Source organism: Aspergillus lucknowensis (assembly GCF_044049455.1).
Source record: "Aspergillus lucknowensis strain CBS 449.75 chromosome Unknown BJX67scaffold_5, whole genome shotgun sequence".
Classification (NCBI taxonomy): Eukaryota; Fungi; Ascomycota; class Eurotiomycetes; order Eurotiales; family Aspergillaceae; genus Aspergillus; species Aspergillus lucknowensis.
Genome location: NW_027263549.1, coordinates 296,380 through 316,752, shown reverse-complemented (window position 1 = coordinate 316,752; position 20,373 = coordinate 296,380). Strand labels below are relative to the sequence as shown.

Here is a 20,373-nt window from a genome sequence, read left to right as displayed (position 1 = left end):
TTGGCCCTTCAGCTCTCAGCCGTGACTGCTGTGAGCCGTGATCATTTTCTTCGTCTGTTCTTGTGCTTCCAATTAAATTCACCCTTTTATGCGGGGCCAAGAAAGCGGATCTTTCGCTCCAACGTGGAATGCTTTCGTTTTCCTTCCTTGAATATCGTCTCTCGAGGTCATCCTTCGCTTTTTCGAGATCATCCAACACGCCCTGAGGCGAAGGCCCAGGCCTGCCTGACAGCACGACTCCACCATAGGATAAGTCATTCTGCCGAGTGTTATGGACAATCCCGCGATGCTGCGGCCAGATAAAGGTATCGTGAAAACCTCGAGCAAGACTTTAACGGGCGGAAGTGTAGTATAATGTTGCGAGAATTTATGCATTATCAAAAAGATTATGTGACATCTTCGTCTGTCTGCCAAATTCCCCTCGATGTCTCTAGTATACCCTGAGGCTCTTCGTCTACAAGTGCAGCCAGGGAATGAGCGTCCCACTCGATCCACAAACATGCATTGAGATGATGTCTGTCCCTTCTACAAAGAATACAAGAAGACTATCGGTGGGGAATTAATGAACATAAATTGCTTCAAGCTGTCCTCTTCTGAAACTCCCCAAGGGCGAGATGGTGTTGAGCCAAGATTGGCTTGGTTGCCCTGCGCAACAGGCAAGACATCGTTCCCCCACGTGGAACCTGGAACCTGGACCAGATTTCCTCCTCATGGTCCGAACTCACCTTCTTTGCGCACCCTCCTCAAACAAGTCTCAAGCGTCTCTTTAATTCCTAGCTTCGAGCAACCAATCCAATAGAAAATGCCGACCGCACATCGTCGAGGAGGCAAGACTGCCTCCACTCGCTCCAACCAGCCCGTTCTCTCCTTTGGTGCAAAGTCTCGAATCACGAAGCCATCAGCTGCCACACCCACGCCGTCAGACAAAACGAAGGCTCTCGAACCCCTCGCCATAGATATTTCTGATAAACCTTCACCGACAGACGCCGTTGAATCCGACATCGCTGAGCCACCGCAACCACAACCCCATGTGGCGGAACTTGCCGTGAGACAACAGGCAAAGGCAGAAATCCAGCAACCATTGTCAGAGGACGAAAAGACAGCGACTAAGATCACCAAAAAGCAGCTACAGGAGTATTGGAACAAAGAGGAGTCGAAAAGCCAGGGACCCAGATGTGAGTGTCCTGTCTGCAGTCATTCTGTTGGTCGCCCCCTTACCTTTTTGATAGTTCACCACGACGATCTCGCGCTGGAAGAGAAGATCCTGCGGCACTTTGATCTTTCTAGCCAATATGGGGTATGTTCCTCCCGGATTTGTGGCTCAACATATAGGTGGTGAATTAACCAGCTCACGCTGCTCAGCCCTGCATCGGAATTGCCCGTTTAAAACGCTGGAGGAGAGCAGACTCCCTCAAGCTCAACCCTCCGATCGAAGTTCTCTCGATCCTGCTCAAGCAAGATGCTACCGCAGGGCAGCGAGCGTACATCGATGAATTGTTGTCGTGATATCTACCCTGCTTACATTTTGCGTCAGGTTTCTCGAGGCAGGTTTTGAAATGTATGTTGGCGTTATTTGGGAACAAAACGTGGCTGGGCGTTGGGGCGCACTGGACAGACTTTTTGGATGTCAACTTTCTGCGATACCAATACCACATCTATTCTTATCATCCATGAGTTACCAGCTCCTTGCCCAGTAGATGCATCCGACGAGGTTGTCCTTTGATATCTAATTGTCAATTTGACAGAGACGCCCTTGTCCAGGAGTCTGACCACAAGTCCCAGGAGGTTTTCCTGCAAATGTACGCCTGTGAGAAATAAACCGCGGACTTTCGCCGCTTGGTTCTGCTCTCATGATTGACTCCCCTTCCCGAAGATCACAACGAGCCCAGCCGCTCCCCCCTAGTTGTATCTCATTTAACTTGTCCTACCCTCCCTGTGGCGAACTCCCATCACGAGAGAACGTGCTACTACGGACAGTAGGCTTCTTCGGATTGTGCTCCCCGAGCGCGGTGCATCCACGACAAGTCCCACTGTCTTCATCTAATTAACCAGGCGCTCACTACAGGCTTGTGGTGATGACGTGGACCATGGTCTCTGAATATGACAACTGAATTTTCCTTAACAAGCTCCTTGTTTCAATGCAGCACCTATAGTAGCTCACTTTCCCATGCCCGAACTATCTCAGTACTCTAGAAGGTCTCTCTATTCCCCGTCTCTCGTATACATTGATTCCGCCTGAGTACTAAACAAGCATTTTCCCCCGAATACGTCAATTGCAGAACACAGCTTGCCCAAGGAAGAGGCGCTCTCCCATCCTCGACGTTACATCAATATCTTACATTCGCTAGCTTGTGCCACCGTCAACGCATCAACGGGTATCTCTGTTCAACGAACCAGGAGTACCTACTGGTATATCGCCCAATAGTCGTCGATATCAAGGGAACCTCATGTTCGAACGCATGTGATACGAACCTCTTAGGGGGCTGCTGTTCTCCAAGCTTATAAAGTGAGCTCATATCCCCAGAGAAAGGCGGTATCTGGACACAAACTTCACATTCGGTCAATTCAGAACCCAAACGCCCAGAAATCCCGAGTTCAAGCCCATATTATATTCCTCGACAACATGAGGCTTTGCCAGCTCATCATCGTCCTTTTCGGCGCCAGTCTTACAAACGCCCAAGGCATAGATCTTCCAGAATGTTCTGTATGCCGCCCAACATCCAATGGCCCCTTAGAAGAATGCTTACAGTTCCAACAGATCCAGTGCTTCCTAGCCGCCATGTCCCACGACGGCTGCTCCTCCCTGACCGATTTCGCCTGCCACTGCCGACAGCCCGCTCTCGTCTCCGAAGTGACTCCCTGCGTTCAGCAGTCATGTAACGTCCAAGATCAGTCTTGTTAGCTCCCATATCGTGATAAAATTGGCCTACATCATCTATATCTAACATATATAAAGCCGTTTCCAACGCTGTAACAGCCGAATGTTCCAGTGTCGGAGTTCCAATCTCAATTCCCCCTGTAACTGGCTCGACGACGCAAAGCAACCCAACCACGTCTGAGGAAACTGAGCCCGCCGCTCCAACAACGGGTTCATCTCCGGGGCATTCGGGGCCCGTCGTGACTCTTCCTACGCCAAACCCCCCGATGTCGCCTTCGTCGACCGCAGTTACTTCTTCGTCAGTGGCGCCATCTACCTCAGCCCAGAACTCGCCGTCGGATTCGACTTCCCCATCGCCACCTTTTGTCGGAGGTGCGGTGACCCCAGGCCCTAGTGGTGCGTTTGCAGGCGTGGCCGCAGCCGCTGTTGCCGGGTATCTACTTTGAAGTATGGGCAGGAGTGATATGATCTGCGTATCTTGATCTTCGACCCAGGAAACTGGGTTCTAATGAAACGAGTTTGTCGCTACTGGGCATGTAATTTTGCTATGTGGTTGTAAAAATGCATGCTGTTTGTGTGTGTTTGTCGACGTCCCCCCTCCCCCCAAAACCACCAGCACCAAGTTTCCTCTGTCAATTTATCGTTTTCTATAGCGAGAAACATTGATTCGGATCAATTTTGGATGGAAATCGTAAGAACAGGGAAAGTTGCATAGTATACCCTACTAAGTTAGGGCTAATATATCTTTACTCAACAGTAGGTAAACACAAAAAGTAGTAATAAAATAGAAGCTAATAACTCCGCTAGATATTTTGAAGGTGATAATAACAAAGTTCCTATCAGTAATAGGAAGGGCCTGATACTTTGCATTGTTTACCCTGGCAGCAATGTACTCTGGCGGTGTTTGCTATCCTTCTATTGATATCTAAGGATTGCTTAACAGCCAGGGCTTTTAGAATTGAAAACCTCCTAATATCGGCTTTACCCAGTCCTATATGTTGCCGAGAAAAGATGAACCCATATTCACTGCCACCATAATGGAGAACCCTTTGGGGTGGGAGTGGACTTCCGTCGCTCCTGCCCTTTTCATCCAGAAGACCACCACCAGCAACAACATCTCAAGCACAAACTCCAGAACCTCAAAAACCTCCACTCCAGCCGTCGATTCAAACACCCAGTGAAAAATAAAAAAGAAATCTCAGAATAGGCCAACCAAGAAAGAAAAACAGAGGCAACACAAGATAACCGACAGCCTCCATGCCGGTACGGCCTCGAAGACGTAAACGACCAACAAGACGCTCTATCAACCTCCCAGATCTTCGAGCAGCAAATGTTTTTCTTATCGTTGCGGTTCTTCTTGTGTCACAAATCATGCTTTTTTGCAGCCATCTATATCAGATTGCTCGAGCCGTCGATGTGCAGCTAAGCGTTTGCGAGAAGGCGACTGGCGGACTAATCTCTGGTTTTGTGCCTGTTAGAAACATGCTTGAGCCTTGGTTCGCTGTTATATCTGGGGTGATTTGTACCTTGGTGAATTCCTCTTTCGAGTCCAGGTTGGGGTTGTACTAACGGTAGGACAGATTGCCGCACGGGTGCTTTGGTCGGTAGTTCGTGGTATAAAGGGAGAACTTGGGTTTCGGGGAAGTGTCATCGATGCAGCAGAACAGGTGGAGGCCGAGCTGGGTATTGGAGCTTATGTGGTAAGTCCTGGGGGGGTTGTGATCACGCATGTCTGTTGCTTATGTGAATCGGACAGGGACTGCCTTCGACCGATGAGTTCCTGGACCAGATGAACGCCAGAAGGCAGGGGATTAAAGAGGGGAACACCGAGGAAACAGAGGACGAAGATGAGCAATCCAACGAGGAGGACGAAGGGGATGAACATCCGCAGCCCAAAGAGAACCGTATCAAGCAACGCAAGAAGATCAACAGCAACAAGAGGAAGAAAAAGAGGAAGAGGAAGAGAGGAGGGAGAAAGAAGTGACTTACAGGCCTTCCCCCCGTACTGTCCGCATCGCTCACTTCGTTATCTGTCTCTCCTATACCCTCCAAAACTTGGATGTTTTCGATATGGGCCAATTCGGCGGTATAAGCCGCGTCGAGTATCCCCCGGTAATCTGTCAGTCCCATATCCCTGATAGAACACCCAATCCAGATGATCCCAAATCGAGAATCATCTTCATTTTCACCCTCAGCAAGGGCCTGGGTAACATCTTCTGTTGCGGAGGCGCGCGAGCTGTAGCCAACCCATACCGTCTCGCGGTCTGCCTGGTTGCTCTCGTCTACACCTTCATCGGAGGAAGTACGAGATGGGGACTCGTCGTCAGATGCACCGCTGATCGAAAATCCGTCGCTTATGTCTCCTTCGTACCCGGAAGAATGGGGGTCATCGTCTTCTGGTTGGGGTCTTGAAGACATGGTTGCCAGGGAAAATCCAATTATGATGCCTTGTCCGTTGCTGACTTAAGGATAAGAATGAGGGACGGTAAAGAACGTGGTGTGATGATAGCAGGTGGCAGGTGTTGAAGAGTATGAAGAGAAAGATCTTGAATTAAAATCGATATGGGAGGCAGTATCATAAGAAAAAGAAAGACCAAAGAGGGTGCCGTGCACTTGTAACACTGAGTGATGATTCTGACCATATATCATAAATAACGCATATTGGTGCAGAGGAAGGAGAGGTTTGGGGCCCAGGTTGTATATTCACTCAATGTCTTAGCCCATGGATCTTTCTCTCACTGAACAGGGGCTTTTTTTGGGATCTTTAACACACGTCAACTCTTCAGTAACTGTAACTGATGACTAGCATTTGAATAGCCCAAGATGGTAGGATAATGCAAGATTATGGGCTCCATGTTGAAGGTTGGAATATCCTCTGGTCTGGATTCGATGATTCCAACTGGTGTGGCCATCCAAAAACCTGCGCCTGCAGAGAGGAGGTACATTTGCTTCCAGACTCGGACATTGAATTCAGTATCTTATACCACTTGCATCCGGAGTATCATCACACACTAATAAACAGGGATATCAACGTAAACTCAAGTATCGAATGACTGTCATACCAACCAATGAACAACCCTTATGGCACCCATAAACGTACAAAGCCGCCGACTTCCTGTCGACACGTCACGCAGCTTCCAAAGTTATTCATCGCTAAGCTCACTCTGCAATCTTCACATATACATAGACATCGACATGGCCAGACGATGATAGAGCGCGAGTTTGTCTGGCAGACGACGCATGGCGGTCCACTGGCTCCGAGGCCTGAGGCGCCGGACTCCCAAGATTGTTCTTTGGGAGAAGTGTCTGAGGCAGATGAAGTGTGTGAGCGCTTGACGAGGATGAGTTTTTCAAGAATTTCTGACTCCTCTTGTGAGGTGGGTTTTTGATGCCCGTCACGGGCACGGTCCTGAGATGCTAGACGGCGCAGTCGGGAGGTGAGGAGGACTCGCGCTCTTTGGCGTTCGACTTGTTCTTGGTATCGGCGCCGAGTAAGGAGTCGTCCTTCACGTCCGGCATTGAGATGAGCGGCTAAGATCCGCGCCTCCTGTCGAGTTTCTTCATCGTGCGGATCAAGGAGTCGTGCAAAGGAACCCACATCCATGAGCAAGTCTTGAGTCGGGGTACCTTCTCGGGAATACTGTCCCGGAAACGGGTCAAGCTGTGTAGGCGTCTGTCGACCATCCGAATCATCCTCCCATTCGGAGTCGGTAGTAGTTGTGGTGGAAACAACACTAGTTGTGTCATCCCAATCCTCTTCGGGTGGATTATAATCTGGGCTCTCATCTTGATTTCCCCACGAGCCACCTGCTTTCCACCAATTGTAGAGCTTCTCGTCTAACCGCTGTTCGTCCGTCGCAAGCCAGGTGCCTGTGTTCAAGCGCTCCCTTTTTCTCATCTCAGCCTCGACGTCGAATTCGTTGTTTTTAGGGAGTTGTAGTTCCCCTTCATCTGTGAGCATCCAAAAGTCAAGCGTTTCCCCCATGATTTTCCCCGGTTTCTCAGTTGCCGCCCTTCCTTGCTGTCCCACGATACCCTTTACCCACTGAGGACGAGCTGTGATACCGACCTGTGCTAGGACTTTATCGGAGATGAAAGCGAGCCACCTAAACATGAGATAGAAAATAGCGCGGAAGAATGAAATCCCTTGGTAAAACCGAAAGAGTCCTCGAAATGCACCGACGCCACCAGAATTATTTTGGTAGCGCGTGGATCGGGACTTGCCCTTAGGCTTCTCGATCTTCTTCTCTCGGCCATAGCCACTTTCCCATTGTGGTGAGGCCTCTTGGACCTCGAAAGCAACAAGCTCTCCGCCCTCAAATGGCAGGTCGCTGGCCCGAGAATCCGGCTTTTGATGGAGCGAGTTCCTTCGTCGCGATTGTTGAATTTCAGAGAGCCTGTCCTCCTCTAACCATGTCATACTATGAGCAACGACACCCCTCCCTTCATTGAGAAAGACGGCTTCACTAGCAGCAGTCAGGGCGGTGTATCCGACTCTGAGTAGAGTAGTGTAGAAATCCTCGTGTCGATTGATGCGGACGCTGCCGACCTGGGCAGATCCCTGCATATTCTCATACGCTAGACAGAATCTTTCACGCAAGGACAGTTGTTGAGGAACGTCGGATGGCAGTGAGAAAGCCGTTATGCAAAGGGCAAGGGAATAAATTGTGCCACACACGAAAATGCCGCACAGGATCAATAGATGTGGGACGAAGCCCACTACGCAAACTGTTGGGAATCTTAGAGACGTATCGTCAGCCCCCAGAGACGAACCACCAGCTAGACCCCATGTCATCGTTGCCATGAAACAGAGGCCCCAGAAAGCGGTGTTAAGCAAGCGGTATCTGCTCTGCTTTCCGAGAACATCCAACACATTAGAGGAGAGGCAGTGGCAGCAAGATATCAAAGCAATCAGGAGCAACTCCGGCGTGGCATTCATTCGTTCTAAAATCTCTGCCTTGGTCATCAGGTGGAATACCGAGCGGGGAGCGTCGCCGGCCTTGTCTCCGCTGGTGCTTAGCTTCGACGAGCCGAAGAAACCCAAGCCAAGGGACTGGCTGATGGTGGACTCGGCTTCTGCAAAAGAGAGCGAGTGTTCAAAAATTGACATGCCTCCTTCCGTGACAACAGGCCTCCCTTGCAAAGAGCATGAGAGTGTCTCCACAAAGTGGCTGAGGCACAGTCGTAAAAAGACAGGCCACAGTAGTTTGAACGAGCCAAAGGGAATTTCGGATCCAACGCGGCTCATGTTCATAGCACCGCATGATTGCTGGTCTGTCTCCCAAGGAAGGAAAAGGGAACTTAGAGAGTAGAGGAAACCCCCATTACCACCGTGATCCAACGAGAGGCGTTTCTCGGGGGCGCCATAACGAAATTCGGAGTAGTCGGGCGACGTCTGGCATTTAATAGTCCGAAGAAGATCGTGTATCTGGGAGATCAAGAGCAGGATGGGAATGACGCGCAAGGCAAGGCGTCTAGCCCAGTTTAAGTGCAAATGCCGCCGTGTAGAAGCGTATATCGTGATCCTATTTAAAACAAGCGCCTTGGAGATGTTAGAGCTTCGGGGCCTTAACGCGAGGACGATCTATCTCACCACTGTAAAGCAAGCGAGCGACCACCGACTGGTTAAGTAGGAGAAGAAGCCACTGAACTTTATGGCAGCTTGTAGAAAGTCTGTGAAATGGAGACTGGAATCGGGCTGGATCGCGGCCTCAGCCACGGCCTCCCTGGCAGCATCCCCAACGGCCTGGGTCGCAGCTGCCACAACATTCCTTTCCGGTCCCGCGCCAGGCGCATTCCAAAAGTTTGCAGCCATATCCTGCAGCCCAACCAGCCTTGAGATTCGCCCAGGAAGGAAAGAAAAGGCGAATGATTCGGCGCGTTGGAGGCCTCGGAGGGGGAGCGAAAGTAGATCACGCGGGGCCAAAGATGCGTTCAGCGAGGGCATAGAAGAGGGCAATGCGGAGGCATTTGTAGGGGCCAAGAATTTCTCGGCTGCTTGTAAAGACATTATCGCATTAGATCAAGGCCGTCCGAGGTAAGCGGACAGGTATAGGTGAATCGGACCGATGTGTGACGCCGGCACCTCCGGAGGCAGGTGAAATGCCGAAGTGGACGGAGGTAGTGGAATCAGACTGTGAGCATGATAAATGAAGGAGCCAGAAGATTCAACGTCCCTGGAAGAAGCCAAGTTCGGTACGTGGCGTAGCGAGAGCGAGAAGCAGGCGCCATTTGGCGGATGGAAGTTGAGAGTTGTCTGAGATGAGACGCTCTGGCCATGCCTCCACACTCCAGCGTCACTCCCGACTCCGCCACTAGACCTGAAGAGGCAATCGTTGTTTCTGCGCACGTGCTATTGCCAAGACTTGTATAGCCGGAGGGGGAATTTACCAACGTACTGACTGACGGCCACTGGTAGTTCATAGATTCATATCTTAAAACCGTGTATCATAGCCACTATACTAAAGCTTGTACATAGTGCTGCTGCTGCGGATGCCGTTGAAGATGCACGTATTATCCAAAGGCACATACTGCCGAGTAATTACTTTCAGAGATTCCTGCGCCACTAAGCCACCAGTAAGGGAAGAGATGTTGTGCAGCTCTCCGCCCTCTGTTCGTCGGAGCTCCCGTGTAGCTTCCAAAACCCGTTCACGGGCATCATTGTCGGTGGGGTTTGAGACGTCCGACGCAATATCACCAAGAATACGATCAAGCTCCGAGGACCATACGGAGTCATCGCCCAGGGACCCCTCAGAATACTTCCCTTCTTGGATTCCTGTCACCACAGCATCCAAGATTTCGAAAGCAAGGAAAATAGGAATATGTGACTCATCATCTCCAAGCTCAGTTCGAATGGGCTTCTGCGTTTGGGTGTCTCCAGCCACCAGCGGAATATCGCGACCCCGAATCACCTGGATATGGGACGCGTTTTTGCAAAATATTTCAATGTCCCTGACGGAGATCTCGGTGGAGCGCCCGAGCTCAGACTCAATCCTTCTGATGGTCTTCGCGACTTCTGCAACATCTTTCCTGGCCTTGCTTTTGTAGAGATTCTGCAATGAGACATAGTCTGCTGACTGGGCTTTCATGTCAGGGAGCGAGCCAGGAAGGGGAAGCACTCGATGTTGCTCATAGAATTCGCGGACTGCAGATGCGATGACCCAAAACTCAGCCGAGTCCGCGGTCAATTTTTTGCATTCTTCCAAATCGAAGATTTCCCTGGTTGAGCTGCGTAAGCTGAATGGATTCAGCGATTTCAGGACAGCAGCCACAGCCTCATCGTAGTTCTCTTCCCCGCCTTGCGGGTTATTCGTCCTCGCGTTTGACCGCACTAGCTCCCTGAACTCCGATTTCTCCTTATAGTTCGACGGGGCATTGCCGTCATGAGCCTCTTTCCACTTTTCCAAATAATGGAGAAGCAATAGTACATACGGGACGTGGCCGTGTTGATGGTCGTCGAGATTGTCTAGATTGCTAATACTAGCACCGGCCTCTGCCAGCTCGGGCCAGGGATCAAGAAGGCGAAGATCCTGCGTTGATTCTGGATCTGGATGCGTCTCTACTATCGGGAACACAGTAGGCAGCTGGAGGGAGAAGACGGAATAGAATCCAGCGGACCGAGTATATATGACGGGAATCCCCAGCGACTTGGCGGCCCTGCAGAGAGACTGCAACATCGACCGGTTTACGGGACCAGATACTAGAATCAACTTATGTTGAGACAAAAACTCGGTGTCCTCCTGAAGTATTTCTGCAATATGCTGGCGTATAATCATTAGCATGAGAAATCAGCGTGGAATCTAACCCCTGAATTCAGGTATACCTTGGAATAGAAGGCGCCCTCTACGTCCGGATTCAACTCTTTTAATAGCCGACATGTCTCCTCAGCTCTAGACTTGCCCAAGCTTTCATCTTCGAGGAAGAAGTTCACACCAAGGTCTGGTTCGGTAACCACTGCAGGGTCGACAATCGTAAAGCCCCCAATTCCCGGAAGAACAAGATTCTTGAGCGTTTCGACGCCAACTACGCCAAATACTCCAGTGTTTCCACCCCCCCAGGGACCATCGGAGTTGACCAGCAGCACCCGGGAATTTTCGAGAGCTTGCTGTCCGCTAGCAGCCCAGAGCCGCAGCTGACGATCATACTTCCGTTCTTTAGAAGAAGGGCCAACAAGTGATTGAGGAAATTCTGAAGTCATATCAAGACGATAGGCGCTGTCAAGTAACAGAAAGACAAGCGAGAGCAGCGAAGAAGCAGACAGCAAGCTGTGCTTCGTGTTGACGAGATTGATAACTGTTAGTATTTCCAGGCTCCATTGTGCATCATTAATAATCCGGCTAAGGTCACGTGAGTGCAGCATTTCGAGAGGACTGAGGCTGCCAAGCCTATGACGACACTGCACCCCACCAAAGGCTGCTGGGATTTTGGCGATGTGATTTTTGGTATGGGGGAAGATCTTCTGTCCGTAACGCACACCATTCAAGGAAGTGCAGCTGTCGTAGGGACCACTTGCGATGAGATATTTCCTGCGGGTTGGCCCCCTCCGTCTCAGGGAAGTGGTCCTTGGTTCCCACCGAGAAAGGTCACTTCGGGCTGGAGTTCACCCCCACCGGCCATCTCTCCCCCGGACATACCCACATATTAAAAGGTACATCTGCAGTCTCCGGGTCAGGTCCACTTTCTGTCATCCTGCATTCGCCTCCCTTCGTCCTTGCACCCTCAGTGCTCTCTCGTTTCCATCTTCGACCCGTCCTGTCCGTTTCCAGTCCACAATGGCCGAACTAGTTGAAGCTGCGAAACGCGCCGCTGGCAAAGCGGCTGTTGCGAACCACTACCCTAAAGACGCCAAATTAGTTGGTATCGGCAGTGGTTCTACAATCGTTTATGTCGTCGAAGCTATTAAGGACTCAGGCATAGATACATCTGCTACCAAATATGTGCCAACCGGCTTTCAGTCGAAGCAGCTAATTATCTCGGCGGGGCTCACGGCCGTGGATTTCGACTCTCTTCCAGAGGGAACAGTTCTGGACATCGCGTTTGATGGCGCAGACGAGGTGGATGATGAGCTGAACCTCATCAAGGGCGGTGGCGCTTGCCTTTTCCAAGAGAAGATCGTGGCCCTCCAAGCCAAGGAGTTCGTCTGTGTTGCCGGTATGTGACTAGCTTCGCGCATTGGATCACCCTCTCAGTAGCTTACTTGCATCTCTTTTGCCACAGATTCGCGCAAGCTGCAGTCGCGCCTCCTCTCCGGGTGGAAATACATCCCAATAGAAGTTGCTCCGATCGCCGCTTCCCGTGTCCTGACTGCTCTGAGGCAGCTGGGCAGTATCCAGCCAGCCATTCGTCTTCAGCTTGGCGAAAAGGAAACTCCTCTACGAACTGACCAGGGCTTTTTCATAATTGATGCGCCATTCCCCACTCTCCTTACGAAGGCGGATGTAGCAGCTGGTCAAGATGGCAGCGGGAAAGGAGGCGTTTGGGAAGTCGACGCTCTCTCGTGGGCAATCAAACAAATTTCCGGTGTGTTAGATGTGGGTATCTTCTCTGGCCTAACTGGCCCTCAGGCCCAAGCTGCTGGCGGCATCGGTGGCCAGCGGCCCATTGCTGCTTACTTTGGCATGCCTGATGGCTCAGTCTCCGTCAGGAAGGCCCCGCTCTGAGCCGCTCCCATGACCTGGGGAACGTATACAGACCGTGTACAGCAATGATGAAGATGATATCAATGATACAATTTAGAGACTACATAGATTGAATTGTCAGTGCCGACTTGGGGCAGCGATAAAATTAATAAAGAATGTTATACCAGAGCCTGCTTGATCTGCGTGCCAGTCGTAGTCCATTCTTGTCAAGGCAGATAGTGTCTCGCCCTATTTTGCACCTTTCCCCTTAGCTTCAGTTTCCCCAAGTTCGCGCACATAGATCCTGACCGTTCCATCAACGAAATCATCTTGTCCACTCTCATAGCCGGGACTAATGGCAATCGCGAGATATTTTCCATTAGAGCTGAAGGCCACCGCAGCTACACTGGAAGGGTACTTCTGATACTGCCTGATCCTCCTCTTCGCAATACCGTCCCAAAGAGCGACGACACCGTCACCTCCTCCAGACGCAAATGTACCATGGATAGGGTGAAATGCCAGCGCATTAACAGGATATACCACATCGACATCCTCCGACGCCTGGCGATGGCACTTGAAAGCATATTTTCGCGCCTGAGACTCAGCGGACGGATCGAACCATTCGACAGCCACTCGACCTTCGATGCTCGAGGATGCATATCCAGCGTCGTCAGGCATACAAGCAACAGAGCGCGTCATGAACTTCAGACTGCTCTCCCTCCGCTGCCAGGGTTCCACCTCTACCTTGCTCGGGTTCGGCCCCTCTGACTCGCCTGTGAGGGTCGACAGTGCTTTTAGGTCGTAAATGTGCAGTGTTCGTGAGGCCATGGCGACCACAAGTTTGGTGGCTGTGAGAGACATAGAAAAGGGTTTCGAGGGTAGTGGAATTATAGTGGACGCGGCGACAGTGCTTCGATCTTCACTCATGCGATGAACATGCAAGGTAGTATCCCAGGATGCAGATATAACCATGTTATGCTCCTTGCTATAGACGACACTTCGGACTCCCGCATCATGGCTACTGAGGACGTTTTGGGTAGATGTTACTAGATCAATCCTGAAGACAGTGAGCTTACCCATGCCGTGGATGTTCGGGGAGAAACAGCGCACTCACCTCTTCACGTCCCAATCTAAACCAGCTGTGTAGATCTCGTCTTCAGTAGCACCAAAACATACGTCCAACACGGGCGCCCGATGCTCAAACTTCTGTAGTAGCTTCCCTTCGCCCGTATTCCCGTTCTCGTCTCGCAGGTCGTAGACATAGACATTCTTATCCCATGAAGACACGACGAATCGTGTCGAATCTGAGGCGGGAGAGAACTTCAATGCTGAAATAGCGTCTGTCGGCGGGGAGGAGATTGTGAATTGATCTAGGAAAGTCAGTATACCCCAATAAGTACATAGCGACTTGAACTTACTCGAAGTCATTTTTCTCTGAGCACAATGACTGCGGTACCTTGGAGCTTTGCATTCTATCGGGGGTTGGCGTGGTGAGGCTCTGGATTATTTTCTGCCGCATATTACCGCCTTATAAGCATCTCCCCGCTCTCATCTCCTTTCGGGTCTCAACGCTCAAGCTTCAACTCTCTCTTCCGATCAATCAGATCTTGCCTCGGTTGCGCATCTGCGAACTCTCGTCATGCCATTTTCGCAACTGGTAATCGGCCCACCTGGTGCGGGTAAATCCACATACTGCAATGGTATGCATCAGTTCCTCGGAGCCATCGGGCGGAAGTGCTCGATTGTGAATCTGGACCCGGCGAACGACCAGACATCCTATCCGTGTGCGCTGGACGTGCGCGACTTTGTTACTCTGGAAGATATTATGAGCGAGGATCATCTGGGCCCGAATGGTGGTGTTCTATATGCCTTAGAAGAGGTAGAAGAGAACTTTGAATGGTTGGAGGAAGGACTGAAGGGACTAGGAGGTACGCGCACTCGGTACTTCTAAGACTCGCCGGGGTTTCATAAGCTAATGGCTTCTTTAAACGATTAGAAGACTATATAATATTCGACTGCCCGGGGCAGGTAGAGCTATTTACACATCATTCGTCATTGCGAAATATATTCTTCAAGATTCAAAAGCTGGGTTATAGAGTAGGTCGCGCCTCATATCAAACGGATGGCAGTTGAGCTAAGACTTAAGTTGCAGCTAATAGTATTACACTTGATTGATTCGTACAATCTCACTCTCCCGTCGATGTATATCTCCTCCCTCATTCTTTGTCTCCGCGCCATGCTCCAGATGGACCTTCCACATCTCAACGTTTTGACGAAAATCGACAACCTATCTAACTACGCTCCGCTACCCTTCAACTTAGACTTCTATACTGAAGTTCAAGACCTTTCGTATCTCCTTCCATACCTCGACGCCGAGTCCTCTCGAGTATCACACGAGAAATTTGGGCCGCTGAACAACGCCATTATTCAGCTTATCGAGGAGTTTGGGCTCGTGGGATTCGAGACGCTGGCCGTGGAGGATAAAAAGAGCATGATGCACCTACTCCGCGCTATCGATCGAGCAAGTGGTTACGTCTTTGGCCCGGCGGAGGGTGCGAACGATAGCGTCTGGCAGGTGGCCGTCCGAGAAGGGATGGGAAGCATGGACATCCGGGACGTGCAAGAACGTTGGCTTGATGCGAAAGACGAATATGATGAACAAGAATGGAGAGAACTTGAGGAAGAGGCCAAGAAGCATCAACAAGGAACGCCCCGTCATACGGGGAACGGTGTCGATGATGACGATTTCCATGGCTCCAAAGCGCCCGTACCAGACGGTGGAGTGAAAGTCATACGAAAGCAATAGATGGAGATAACTTACATGGAACTGTATCATAGGGTATCTCTGAAGAATAAATGTACAATAATCTAACCCCTGCACACCCGATATTTCCATCCCAAAGCCACAACCCTGCTTTCCCCGTCAATCGCCCCCACTATCCATTTCCACATTATCATCCTTATTATCAACAATCGCCAAATCCCCTCCTCCGCCGCGCTCTAACCCCCCAACCAACACCCCCAACACGCCGACCTCATCCATAGCTCTCAGCCTAACAATCTCTCTCCTGGCCCTCCGAACAGCCTCCTCCTCCGCCTTCCTTATCGTCCCAGACACCCTGAGGACACGAAAAACGCACGGTCGCGTCAAAGGTGCTTGACCTCCCCGCCTCCCCGACTTCCCACCTTCGTTGATCTCCGGCACACGATCCATATACGTTAACGCCGTCCAAACAAGCCTATATGACGCCCGAGGGCAACGGATTATTGCTGTTGATGTCGCGGATGAGAGATATTTCACTAATCAAGCCAAATTGAAAGGAGAAATTAGCCTTCCATTCGGAGCTCAATCTGAATGATGGGAAAGGGAAAAAGAGAAGTCATACCACTAACGCCGCCCGCGCCAACACCACCCAGTCTCCCAATCCCCCAGTCGCCGAATATCTCAGCGACTTCGTCCCGGATCATTCTCGCTAGCAAGCTGGGCGTGAGGGCATCGGATGTGGGAGCGTGGATCCGGAGCTGGGATTGCTGTGCATGGGTTTTGGATACGGCGGTGGAGCTTGAGGAAGGAGAGGCGGAGGGTTCGGGGTAAAGGATGTTGACGAGGAGGTAACGGTGTTTGACGCGGACCATATTTTTTGGGTTACTTCTTCGATTATGTGGTGGACGTAGAGAGACGATCAGGGTTGCGATAAATGAGATTGATGGAGCTGTTTTTGAGTCGTCGATCGGAGATCCGCCCCGGCAGGGCCGAGCTTCGAAGGTCGCGGGTCATTTCCATTCATGTGCCTTTGTAAACATCCTCGAGTGAGAAATTTCCATGGAGTACTTCTTCCAAAGTATTCTACTTGCAAAATAATTATCATGGCCTTTGCGAGGAAATAATCCTATTCATGTCTCATTCATGCTCTAGAAAGGGAAACGGAACTAAAAGCGGGGAAAGGATATGATAAATTGAAACAAATGCAGAACAAAGGCCATCATAACTCCTGACGTATTTTATGAGCCTGCGAGTCCGCCTGCGTTCGACACCAGCTTCCTCCACAGGTGAAAGTGTATAAAAATTAGGAAAGGTATTAGAATTATACGTTGACCTCAACCCGGCCCTCGGAGCCACCCTTCTGGAGGGCAGGGAGGAGGTATGTGATATCATCCCAAGGATGTCTGTAGAGACCAGTGCGCAATCTCTTCTGATCGAGGTAGTGGGCAATCAGACCCATGCTGCGACCCAGGACGAAGAGACCATTAAGGACACCCATCTTCATGTAGTCCTCGCACTCTTCGGTGGAGAAAGCACCGGAGTTGCGCATCAGGTCCACAAAGCAGACAGCAATGCAACCGTCAACGTTGAGGATCAGATTGTCCTTCTTGGATGTGGTCACAGTTTCAACGGCAATAGCGTAGTCGAGCAGCTTGGTGCTAGGGAAGTGCTTCTTGACGTACTCCTTGACAAGTTCGACACGAAGATCGGGGTTGTTGCGGGACTTAACACGGTGGCCAATTCCAGGAACTAGAAACAGATGTCAGTTTAAATGACTTCCAAAAGGAATTCGCGGGTGACTTACTCAGCTTGTTCTCCTTCCGCATAGTATCAACAAAGTCACGAGGGCTCATGCCACGATCGAAAGCTTTGGCGAATTCCTCAGCAGCGCCATCCAGGGCACCACCGAAACGAGATCCGATGGTCAAAAGACCAGAGACGAGAGCACTGATTAAGTCCTTGCCGGCACGAGTGGTAATGATGGTGTTCATAGCTCCGGACACAGCGGGACCGTGGTCAGCGGTGAGCATGAGAACCATCTCCAAGAACTTGGTAGCATAGCGCGGCAGGCGACGACGGAACCAAAGAAGAGACATGACGCCACCAATACCAATGTCCTCTTTGAAGACATCGGAGATGGGCATTCCAGCGTACAAGAGCTCCTGCCCACGGTCATCGGTGATGGTGGAGATGAAGGCAGCAGGCTTACGGATAAGACCAAGCTCCTGGGCCCAAGAGTAGTCGATAGGAATCTTAGGAGGAACGGGTTCCTTCTGAGGCGTGATGACACCTTTTGCAACCTGTTCGTCGTAAACCTTCTTCAGCACCGCGGGCATGTCCTCAAAGGTCTCAGGAACGTGGATTCCGGCTTCCCTCATAGCCTTGTTCTTGGCAACAGCAGTCTCCAAGTCCGAGTTTGCGGATGCACCGGCGTGACCGAACTGAACCTCAGTCTTGAACATGCTGGCGCATGTACCGATAGCCCACGCAACAATTGGCTTGGTAATGGTACCATTCTTCACAGCTTCGATGACACGGTACTCCTCGACACCACCGACCTCACCGAGCAAAACAAGGATCTTGCACTCAGGTTCAGCCTGGTACCGAAGCAGATGGTCGATAAAGGTGGTACCAGGGTAACGGTCACCGCCAATCGCAACACCCTCGTAGACACCATCGGTGTTTTGAGAGATAATGTTGTTCAGTTCGTTGGACATACCGCCGGACTTGGAGACGTAACCAACGGATCCCTTGCGGTAGAGCTTGGAGGCCACAATGTTGTCCATCATACCACCAGTGTTACCGATCTTGAACGCACCAGGCTTAATACCACCAACGGTGGCGGGTCCAATAATGGTGATACCCTTTTCCTTGGCAGTCACCAGAATCTCGCGAGCACGCTGCCAAAGTGTCAGCCGCATGGACTCCGGAATTGGTTAGGAGGACGCAGGACGTACTCTTTCGGGGACACCCTCTGCGATGATAGCAATAGACTTAATCTGAGGGTATTGCATTAACTCCATGGTAGAGCTGTAGACGGAACGAGAGGAGGCAAAGTTAACGACGGTGTCAACATCGGGGTGCTTAGCAAATGCCTTTGCAGTATCCTGGTAGACGGGGAGGAGAGTCTCGCTGGTGCCCCAATACCTGCAGATGGACCATTAGTCACCAACGTTGGCGTCAATGAAGCGAAGGCCGACTCACATCTTGCTGACGAACTGGCCACCGAATGTGTAAATGATACCAGCGACGGAGGGGGTGGAGCGTTTGCAGATGAAATCGAAGTCCAGCATACCCTGAACTGCTCGGGGCTGCATACCGCTGCGGCGACTGTCAATTCCTGACATCGCTGCCACAATAACATAGCACTCACTAGACGAAGCATCTTGTCTTGTTGTGGAAGAGAGCATCGGCAAACGGAGAGCGCACTCGGCTGGGAGGCTCAAAGCGAGTGATGTTGTCATTGGCGTTGGGACCGTTGGCCGTGCTGACGAGAGGGGCAGAAGCAGGCATGGTGACCGATACTCTGTTGAATCAATTGAGATCAGTTGATGAGAGGTGACAAGATTCGAGTTCGTAGCAATGCTTACCTGCAGACAGAGGTTTGAAAGCAACGAAAAAAGGAGGGTCCGAGGGGTATTCAAGAGCCAAGTTACAGGCTATCGGAAGCTTTCGAGGGGGGAGAGCGCAGAAGGAAAGTCGTGAAAGGATTCTCAAGAGATGGAGGTGAGGATTGGACAGGAATTCGCAGAAGGATAAGGAGATGGGAAGTTCGGAGGAAGAATTCAAGATCCGAAATGGAGGATGAGGGAGAAGAGGACGAGATCGGGAGTTGATCGGGGGGTTGTCAAAGAGGAAAATCGACTATTATTATTATGATGGAGCTGGTGATGAGGTGAGGGTAAAAAAAAGGATGTACGGTATTGCTGTATCGGTGGGCCGTACAGGATATGACAATACACTGGGGGACTCGAGTGGACCCACCAACAGGAAGGTTGGGAAATCCACCGACAACTGACGGACGACATGCAAGAATTGAATGGATTGACTCTGGATGACAAGAGAATATTTGGTTTAGATTCATAAATCAAAGCACTTGGGCCAGAAAGCTCACACTGTTACTCCATTGAAGTGAAACCCCAACTCCGAGCAGTACCGAAGCTAAAGAAACAGACCTCGGACACCAGCGACAATATTTCCTGAAAACTCCGCAAAACTTCCCCGGCCATCGTGGTCAGACTCCTTCCACGGCTTCGAGGGCCAAAAAAGAAGGTGGTTCGTTCTTGCACCTACTCTGAAGAATCTGTCATCAGAGGATCATTCTTGCCCGTACCTTGAAGAATCTGTCATGATGATCGTTCCTGGGCCTACTTCGAAGATTCCATCACCAAGTGGGGACTTGGGTGTTGTTGGGTCCACGATAAGATACGGGCTGGACCGCCGCTGCAACAGGGCACCCCACGAGGGCATGATTCAAAATCTCAGTTCAGTCAAGTGAATGACGAGTGGTGAGATTCTCAGTTTGCATGAGTGAATCAATCCCGAAAGTATGGGGAGCGGAGTAAAATTGATTTCGGGAGAGACTTGGGGAACGGGGAAGTATTTTGGCTCTTTATGCCCCTCATGACTTCCGGTACGCTTGGAGCTCTCGTGAAGCTCTGGCTGGGACCACGGTCGCCAACAAAATTGAAGCCCAACAAAAGTTACAAAGTCCCATGGGAAGGTCGGAGAAGAGCGCCGGAATGCTGCCAGTGCTGCTCCGTGTGCCGGTGGTCGAGTGCTTTGATGGTGGGCACAGTATTCGGGCTACAGCGTAGGGCGGATACTGCGACGAAAATTACTGTCTGGCAGATCCCCAACACGATCTTTCTCTGGCACAGAATTTCTCCAGCTCCAGTAGGAATTGAAATCGAGACACTCAACAACTGCAATTGAAGTTGACCGCACAATCGGCGGGGTCCCAAAAATCCACCCCACCGCTCTCCCATCTGCCAGGCTGTTTCCATTCGAATTGAATTCGTACCTGTATCTATCGGTCTCAAACCACGTCCGTACGAGCTCGTTCCAGGAACCGACCATAAAGAATCATCCCGACTCCATCCCAGACCGGAGCC

The 20,373-nt window shown here is 50.9% G+C and overlaps 11 protein-coding genes across 11 annotated transcripts; 4 read left to right on the top strand and 7 right to left on the bottom strand.

The window, feature by feature from the left end:
• Positions 1–711: 711 nt before the first annotated feature.
• Positions 712–2,087, top strand: BJX67DRAFT_245021 (putative DNA polymerase delta subunit 4). The gene is made up of 4 exons (XM_071026163.1): positions 712–1,175; positions 1,230–1,297; positions 1,363–1,558; positions 1,746–2,087. The coding sequence occupies exons 1-3, from the start codon at positions 803–805 to the stop codon at positions 1,504–1,506; spliced, it is 585 nt and encodes a 194-aa protein (XP_070889641.1). The 5' UTR covers positions 712–802; the 3' UTR covers positions 1,507–1,558; positions 1,746–2,087.
• Positions 2,088–2,624: 537 nt separating this feature from the next.
• BJX67DRAFT_344338 (CFEM domain-containing protein) lies at positions 2,625–3,808 on the top strand. Its single transcript, XM_071028240.1, has 3 exons — positions 2,625–2,704; positions 2,759–2,897; positions 2,957–3,808. Exons 2-3 carry the CDS (start codon positions 2,780–2,782, stop codon positions 3,322–3,324), a joined length of 486 nt encoding a protein of 161 aa, XP_070889640.1. The 5' UTR covers positions 2,625–2,704; positions 2,759–2,779; the 3' UTR covers positions 3,325–3,808.
• Positions 3,809–4,462: 654 nt separating this feature from the next.
• On the bottom strand, positions 4,463–5,388 carry BJX67DRAFT_245007 (uncharacterized protein). Its single transcript, XM_071026162.1, has one exon. It carries the CDS (start codon positions 5,294–5,296, stop codon positions 4,601–4,603), a length of 696 nt encoding a protein of 231 aa, XP_070889639.1. The 5' UTR covers positions 5,297–5,388; the 3' UTR covers positions 4,463–4,600.
• A 328-nt stretch (positions 5,389–5,716) lies between these two features.
• BJX67DRAFT_245004 (putative ubiquitin-protein ligase (Asi3)) lies at positions 5,717–9,137 on the bottom strand. Its single transcript, XM_071026161.1, has 4 exons — positions 8,945–9,137; positions 8,472–8,872; positions 5,941–8,420; positions 5,717–5,889 (listed from the first exon to the last, which is right to left on the bottom strand). Exons 2-3 carry the CDS (start codon positions 8,823–8,825, stop codon positions 5,958–5,960), a joined length of 2,817 nt encoding a protein of 938 aa, XP_070889638.1. The 5' UTR covers positions 8,826–8,872; positions 8,945–9,137; the 3' UTR covers positions 5,717–5,889; positions 5,941–5,957.
• Positions 9,138–9,285: 148 nt separating this feature from the next.
• BJX67DRAFT_344326 (NEDD8-activating enzyme E1 regulatory subunit) lies at positions 9,286–11,243 on the bottom strand. The gene is made up of 2 exons (XM_071028239.1): positions 10,701–11,243; positions 9,286–10,638 (listed from the first exon to the last, which is right to left on the bottom strand). Exons 1-2 carry the CDS (start codon positions 11,235–11,237, stop codon positions 9,340–9,342), a joined length of 1,836 nt encoding a protein of 611 aa, XP_070889637.1. The 5' UTR covers positions 11,238–11,243; the 3' UTR covers positions 9,286–9,339.
• A 406-nt stretch (positions 11,244–11,649) lies between these two features.
• BJX67DRAFT_377994 (ribose-5-phosphate isomerase RKI1) lies at positions 11,650–12,537 on the top strand (the record flags this gene model as incomplete). The annotated part of the gene is made up of 2 exons (XM_071032258.1): positions 11,650–12,028; positions 12,095–12,537. 2 exons carry the CDS (start codon positions 11,650–11,652, stop codon positions 12,535–12,537), a joined length of 822 nt encoding a protein of 273 aa, XP_070889636.1.
• A 135-nt stretch (positions 12,538–12,672) lies between these two features.
• BJX67DRAFT_344322 (WD40 repeat domain-containing protein) lies at positions 12,673–13,953 on the bottom strand. The gene is made up of 3 exons (XM_071028238.1): positions 13,914–13,953; positions 13,610–13,865; positions 12,673–13,552 (listed from the first exon to the last, which is right to left on the bottom strand). Exons 1-3 carry the CDS (start codon positions 13,921–13,923, stop codon positions 12,745–12,747), a joined length of 1,074 nt encoding a protein of 357 aa, XP_070889635.1. The 5' UTR covers positions 13,924–13,953; the 3' UTR covers positions 12,673–12,744.
• Positions 13,954–14,065: 112 nt separating this feature from the next.
• Positions 14,066–15,391, top strand: BJX67DRAFT_344320 (GTPase GPN2). Its single transcript, XM_071028237.1, has 3 exons — positions 14,066–14,423; positions 14,492–14,592; positions 14,648–15,391. Exons 1-3 carry the CDS (start codon positions 14,135–14,137, stop codon positions 15,299–15,301), a joined length of 1,044 nt encoding a protein of 347 aa, XP_070889634.1. The 5' UTR covers positions 14,066–14,134; the 3' UTR covers positions 15,302–15,391.
• On the bottom strand, positions 15,392–16,315 carry BJX67DRAFT_344319 (Rpp14/Pop5 family protein). The gene is made up of 2 exons (XM_071028236.1): positions 15,882–16,315; positions 15,392–15,795 (listed from the first exon to the last, which is right to left on the bottom strand). The coding sequence occupies exons 1-2, from the start codon at positions 16,129–16,131 to the stop codon at positions 15,419–15,421; spliced, it is 627 nt and encodes a 208-aa protein (XP_070889633.1). The 5' UTR covers positions 16,132–16,315; the 3' UTR covers positions 15,392–15,418.
• On the bottom strand, positions 16,299–18,940 carry BJX67DRAFT_244873 (putative ATP citrate lyase, subunit 1). Its single transcript, XM_071026160.1, has 6 exons — positions 18,850–18,940; positions 18,633–18,785; positions 18,464–18,580; positions 18,217–18,406; positions 17,064–18,159; positions 16,299–17,008 (listed from the first exon to the last, which is right to left on the bottom strand). The coding sequence occupies exons 2-6, from the start codon at positions 18,770–18,772 to the stop codon at positions 16,581–16,583; spliced, it is 1,971 nt and encodes a 656-aa protein (XP_070889632.1). The 5' UTR covers positions 18,773–18,785; positions 18,850–18,940; the 3' UTR covers positions 16,299–16,580.
• BJX67DRAFT_244826 (uncharacterized protein) lies at positions 18,746–19,845 on the bottom strand. Its single transcript, XM_071026159.1, has 5 exons — positions 19,631–19,845; positions 19,374–19,475; positions 19,205–19,309; positions 18,850–18,971; positions 18,746–18,785 (listed from the first exon to the last, which is right to left on the bottom strand). Exons 1-4 carry the CDS (start codon positions 19,727–19,729, stop codon positions 18,912–18,914), a joined length of 366 nt encoding a protein of 121 aa, XP_070889631.1. The 5' UTR covers positions 19,730–19,845; the 3' UTR covers positions 18,746–18,785; positions 18,850–18,911.
• Between the last annotated feature and the right edge of the window lie 528 nt (positions 19,846–20,373).

Bases quoted from the DNA above. Each gene is read 5' to 3' on its own strand.
- BJX67DRAFT_244826 (XM_071026159.1), bottom strand. From the start codon at position 19,729: ATGCCCTCGTGGGGTGCCCTGTTGCAGCGGCGGTCCAGCCCGTATCTT. The intron at 19,310-19,373 runs GTGAGCTTTCTG...CTTGTCATCCAG, and splicing joins CACTTCAATGGAGTAACAGT to AGTCAATCCATTCAATTCTT. The intron at 18,972-19,204 runs GTACGGCCCACC...CCATCTCTTGAG, and splicing joins CCAGTGTATTGTCATATCCT to AATCCTTTCACGACTTTCCT.
- BJX67DRAFT_344338 (XM_071028240.1), top strand. From the start codon at position 2,780: ATGTCCCACGACGGCTGCTCCTCCCTGACCGATTTCGCCTGCCACTGC. The intron at 2,898-2,956 runs GTTAGCTCCCAT...ACATATATAAAG, and splicing joins TAACGTCCAAGATCAGTCTT to CCGTTTCCAACGCTGTAACA.
- BJX67DRAFT_245021 (XM_071026163.1), top strand. From the start codon at position 803: ATGCCGACCGCACATCGTCGAGGAGGCAAGACTGCCTCCACTCGCTCC. The intron at 1,176-1,229 runs GTGAGTGTCCTG...CCTTTTTGATAG, and splicing joins GAAAAGCCAGGGACCCAGAT to TTCACCACGACGATCTCGCG. The intron at 1,298-1,362 runs GTATGTTCCTCC...CACGCTGCTCAG, and splicing joins ATCTTTCTAGCCAATATGGG to CCCTGCATCGGAATTGCCCG.
- BJX67DRAFT_244873 (XM_071026160.1), bottom strand. From the start codon at position 18,772: ATGCCTGCTTCTGCCCCTCTCGTCAGCACGGCCAACGGTCCCAACGCC. The intron at 18,407-18,463 runs GTGAGTCGGCCT...GTCCATCTGCAG, and splicing joins GGCCAGTTCGTCAGCAAGAT to GTATTGGGGCACCAGCGAGA. The intron at 17,009-17,063 runs GTAAGTCACCCG...ATCTGTTTCTAG, and splicing joins GCGGAAGGAGAACAAGCTGA to TTCCTGGAATTGGCCACCGT.
- BJX67DRAFT_245004 (XM_071026161.1), bottom strand. From the start codon at position 8,825: ATGCCCTCGCTGAACGCATCTTTGGCCCCGCGTGATCTACTTTCGCTC. The intron at 8,421-8,471 runs GTGAGATAGATC...AACATCTCCAAG, and splicing joins CGCTCGCTTGCTTTACAGTG to GCGCTTGTTTTAAATAGGAT.
- BJX67DRAFT_344322 (XM_071028238.1), bottom strand. The intron at 13,553-13,609 runs GTGAGTGCGCTG...CACTGTCTTCAG, and splicing joins TTAGATTGGGACGTGAAGAG to GATTGATCTAGTAACATCTA.
- BJX67DRAFT_245007 (XM_071026162.1), bottom strand. From the start codon at position 5,296: ATGTCTTCAAGACCCCAACCAGAAGACGATGACCCCCATTCTTCCGGG.
- BJX67DRAFT_344319 (XM_071028236.1), bottom strand. From the start codon at position 16,131: ATGGTCCGCGTCAAACACCGTTACCTCCTCGTCAACATCCTTTACCCC. The intron at 15,796-15,881 runs GTATGACTTCTC...TGGCTTGATTAG, and splicing joins TGGCGCGGGCGGCGTTAGTG to TGAAATATCTCTCATCCGCG.
- BJX67DRAFT_344320 (XM_071028237.1), top strand. From the start codon at position 14,135: ATGCCATTTTCGCAACTGGTAATCGGCCCACCTGGTGCGGGTAAATCC. The intron at 14,424-14,491 runs GTACGCGCACTC...TTAAACGATTAG, and splicing joins AGGACTGAAGGGACTAGGAG to AAGACTATATAATATTCGAC. The intron at 14,593-14,647 runs GTAGGTCGCGCC...CTTAAGTTGCAG, and splicing joins TTCAAAAGCTGGGTTATAGA to CTAATAGTATTACACTTGAT.
- BJX67DRAFT_344326 (XM_071028239.1), bottom strand. From the start codon at position 11,237: ATGCTGCACTCACGTGACCTTAGCCGGATTATTAATGATGCACAATGG. The intron at 10,639-10,700 runs GTATACCTGAAT...ATTATACGCCAG, and splicing joins AGGGCGCCTTCTATTCCAAG to CATATTGCAGAAATACTTCA.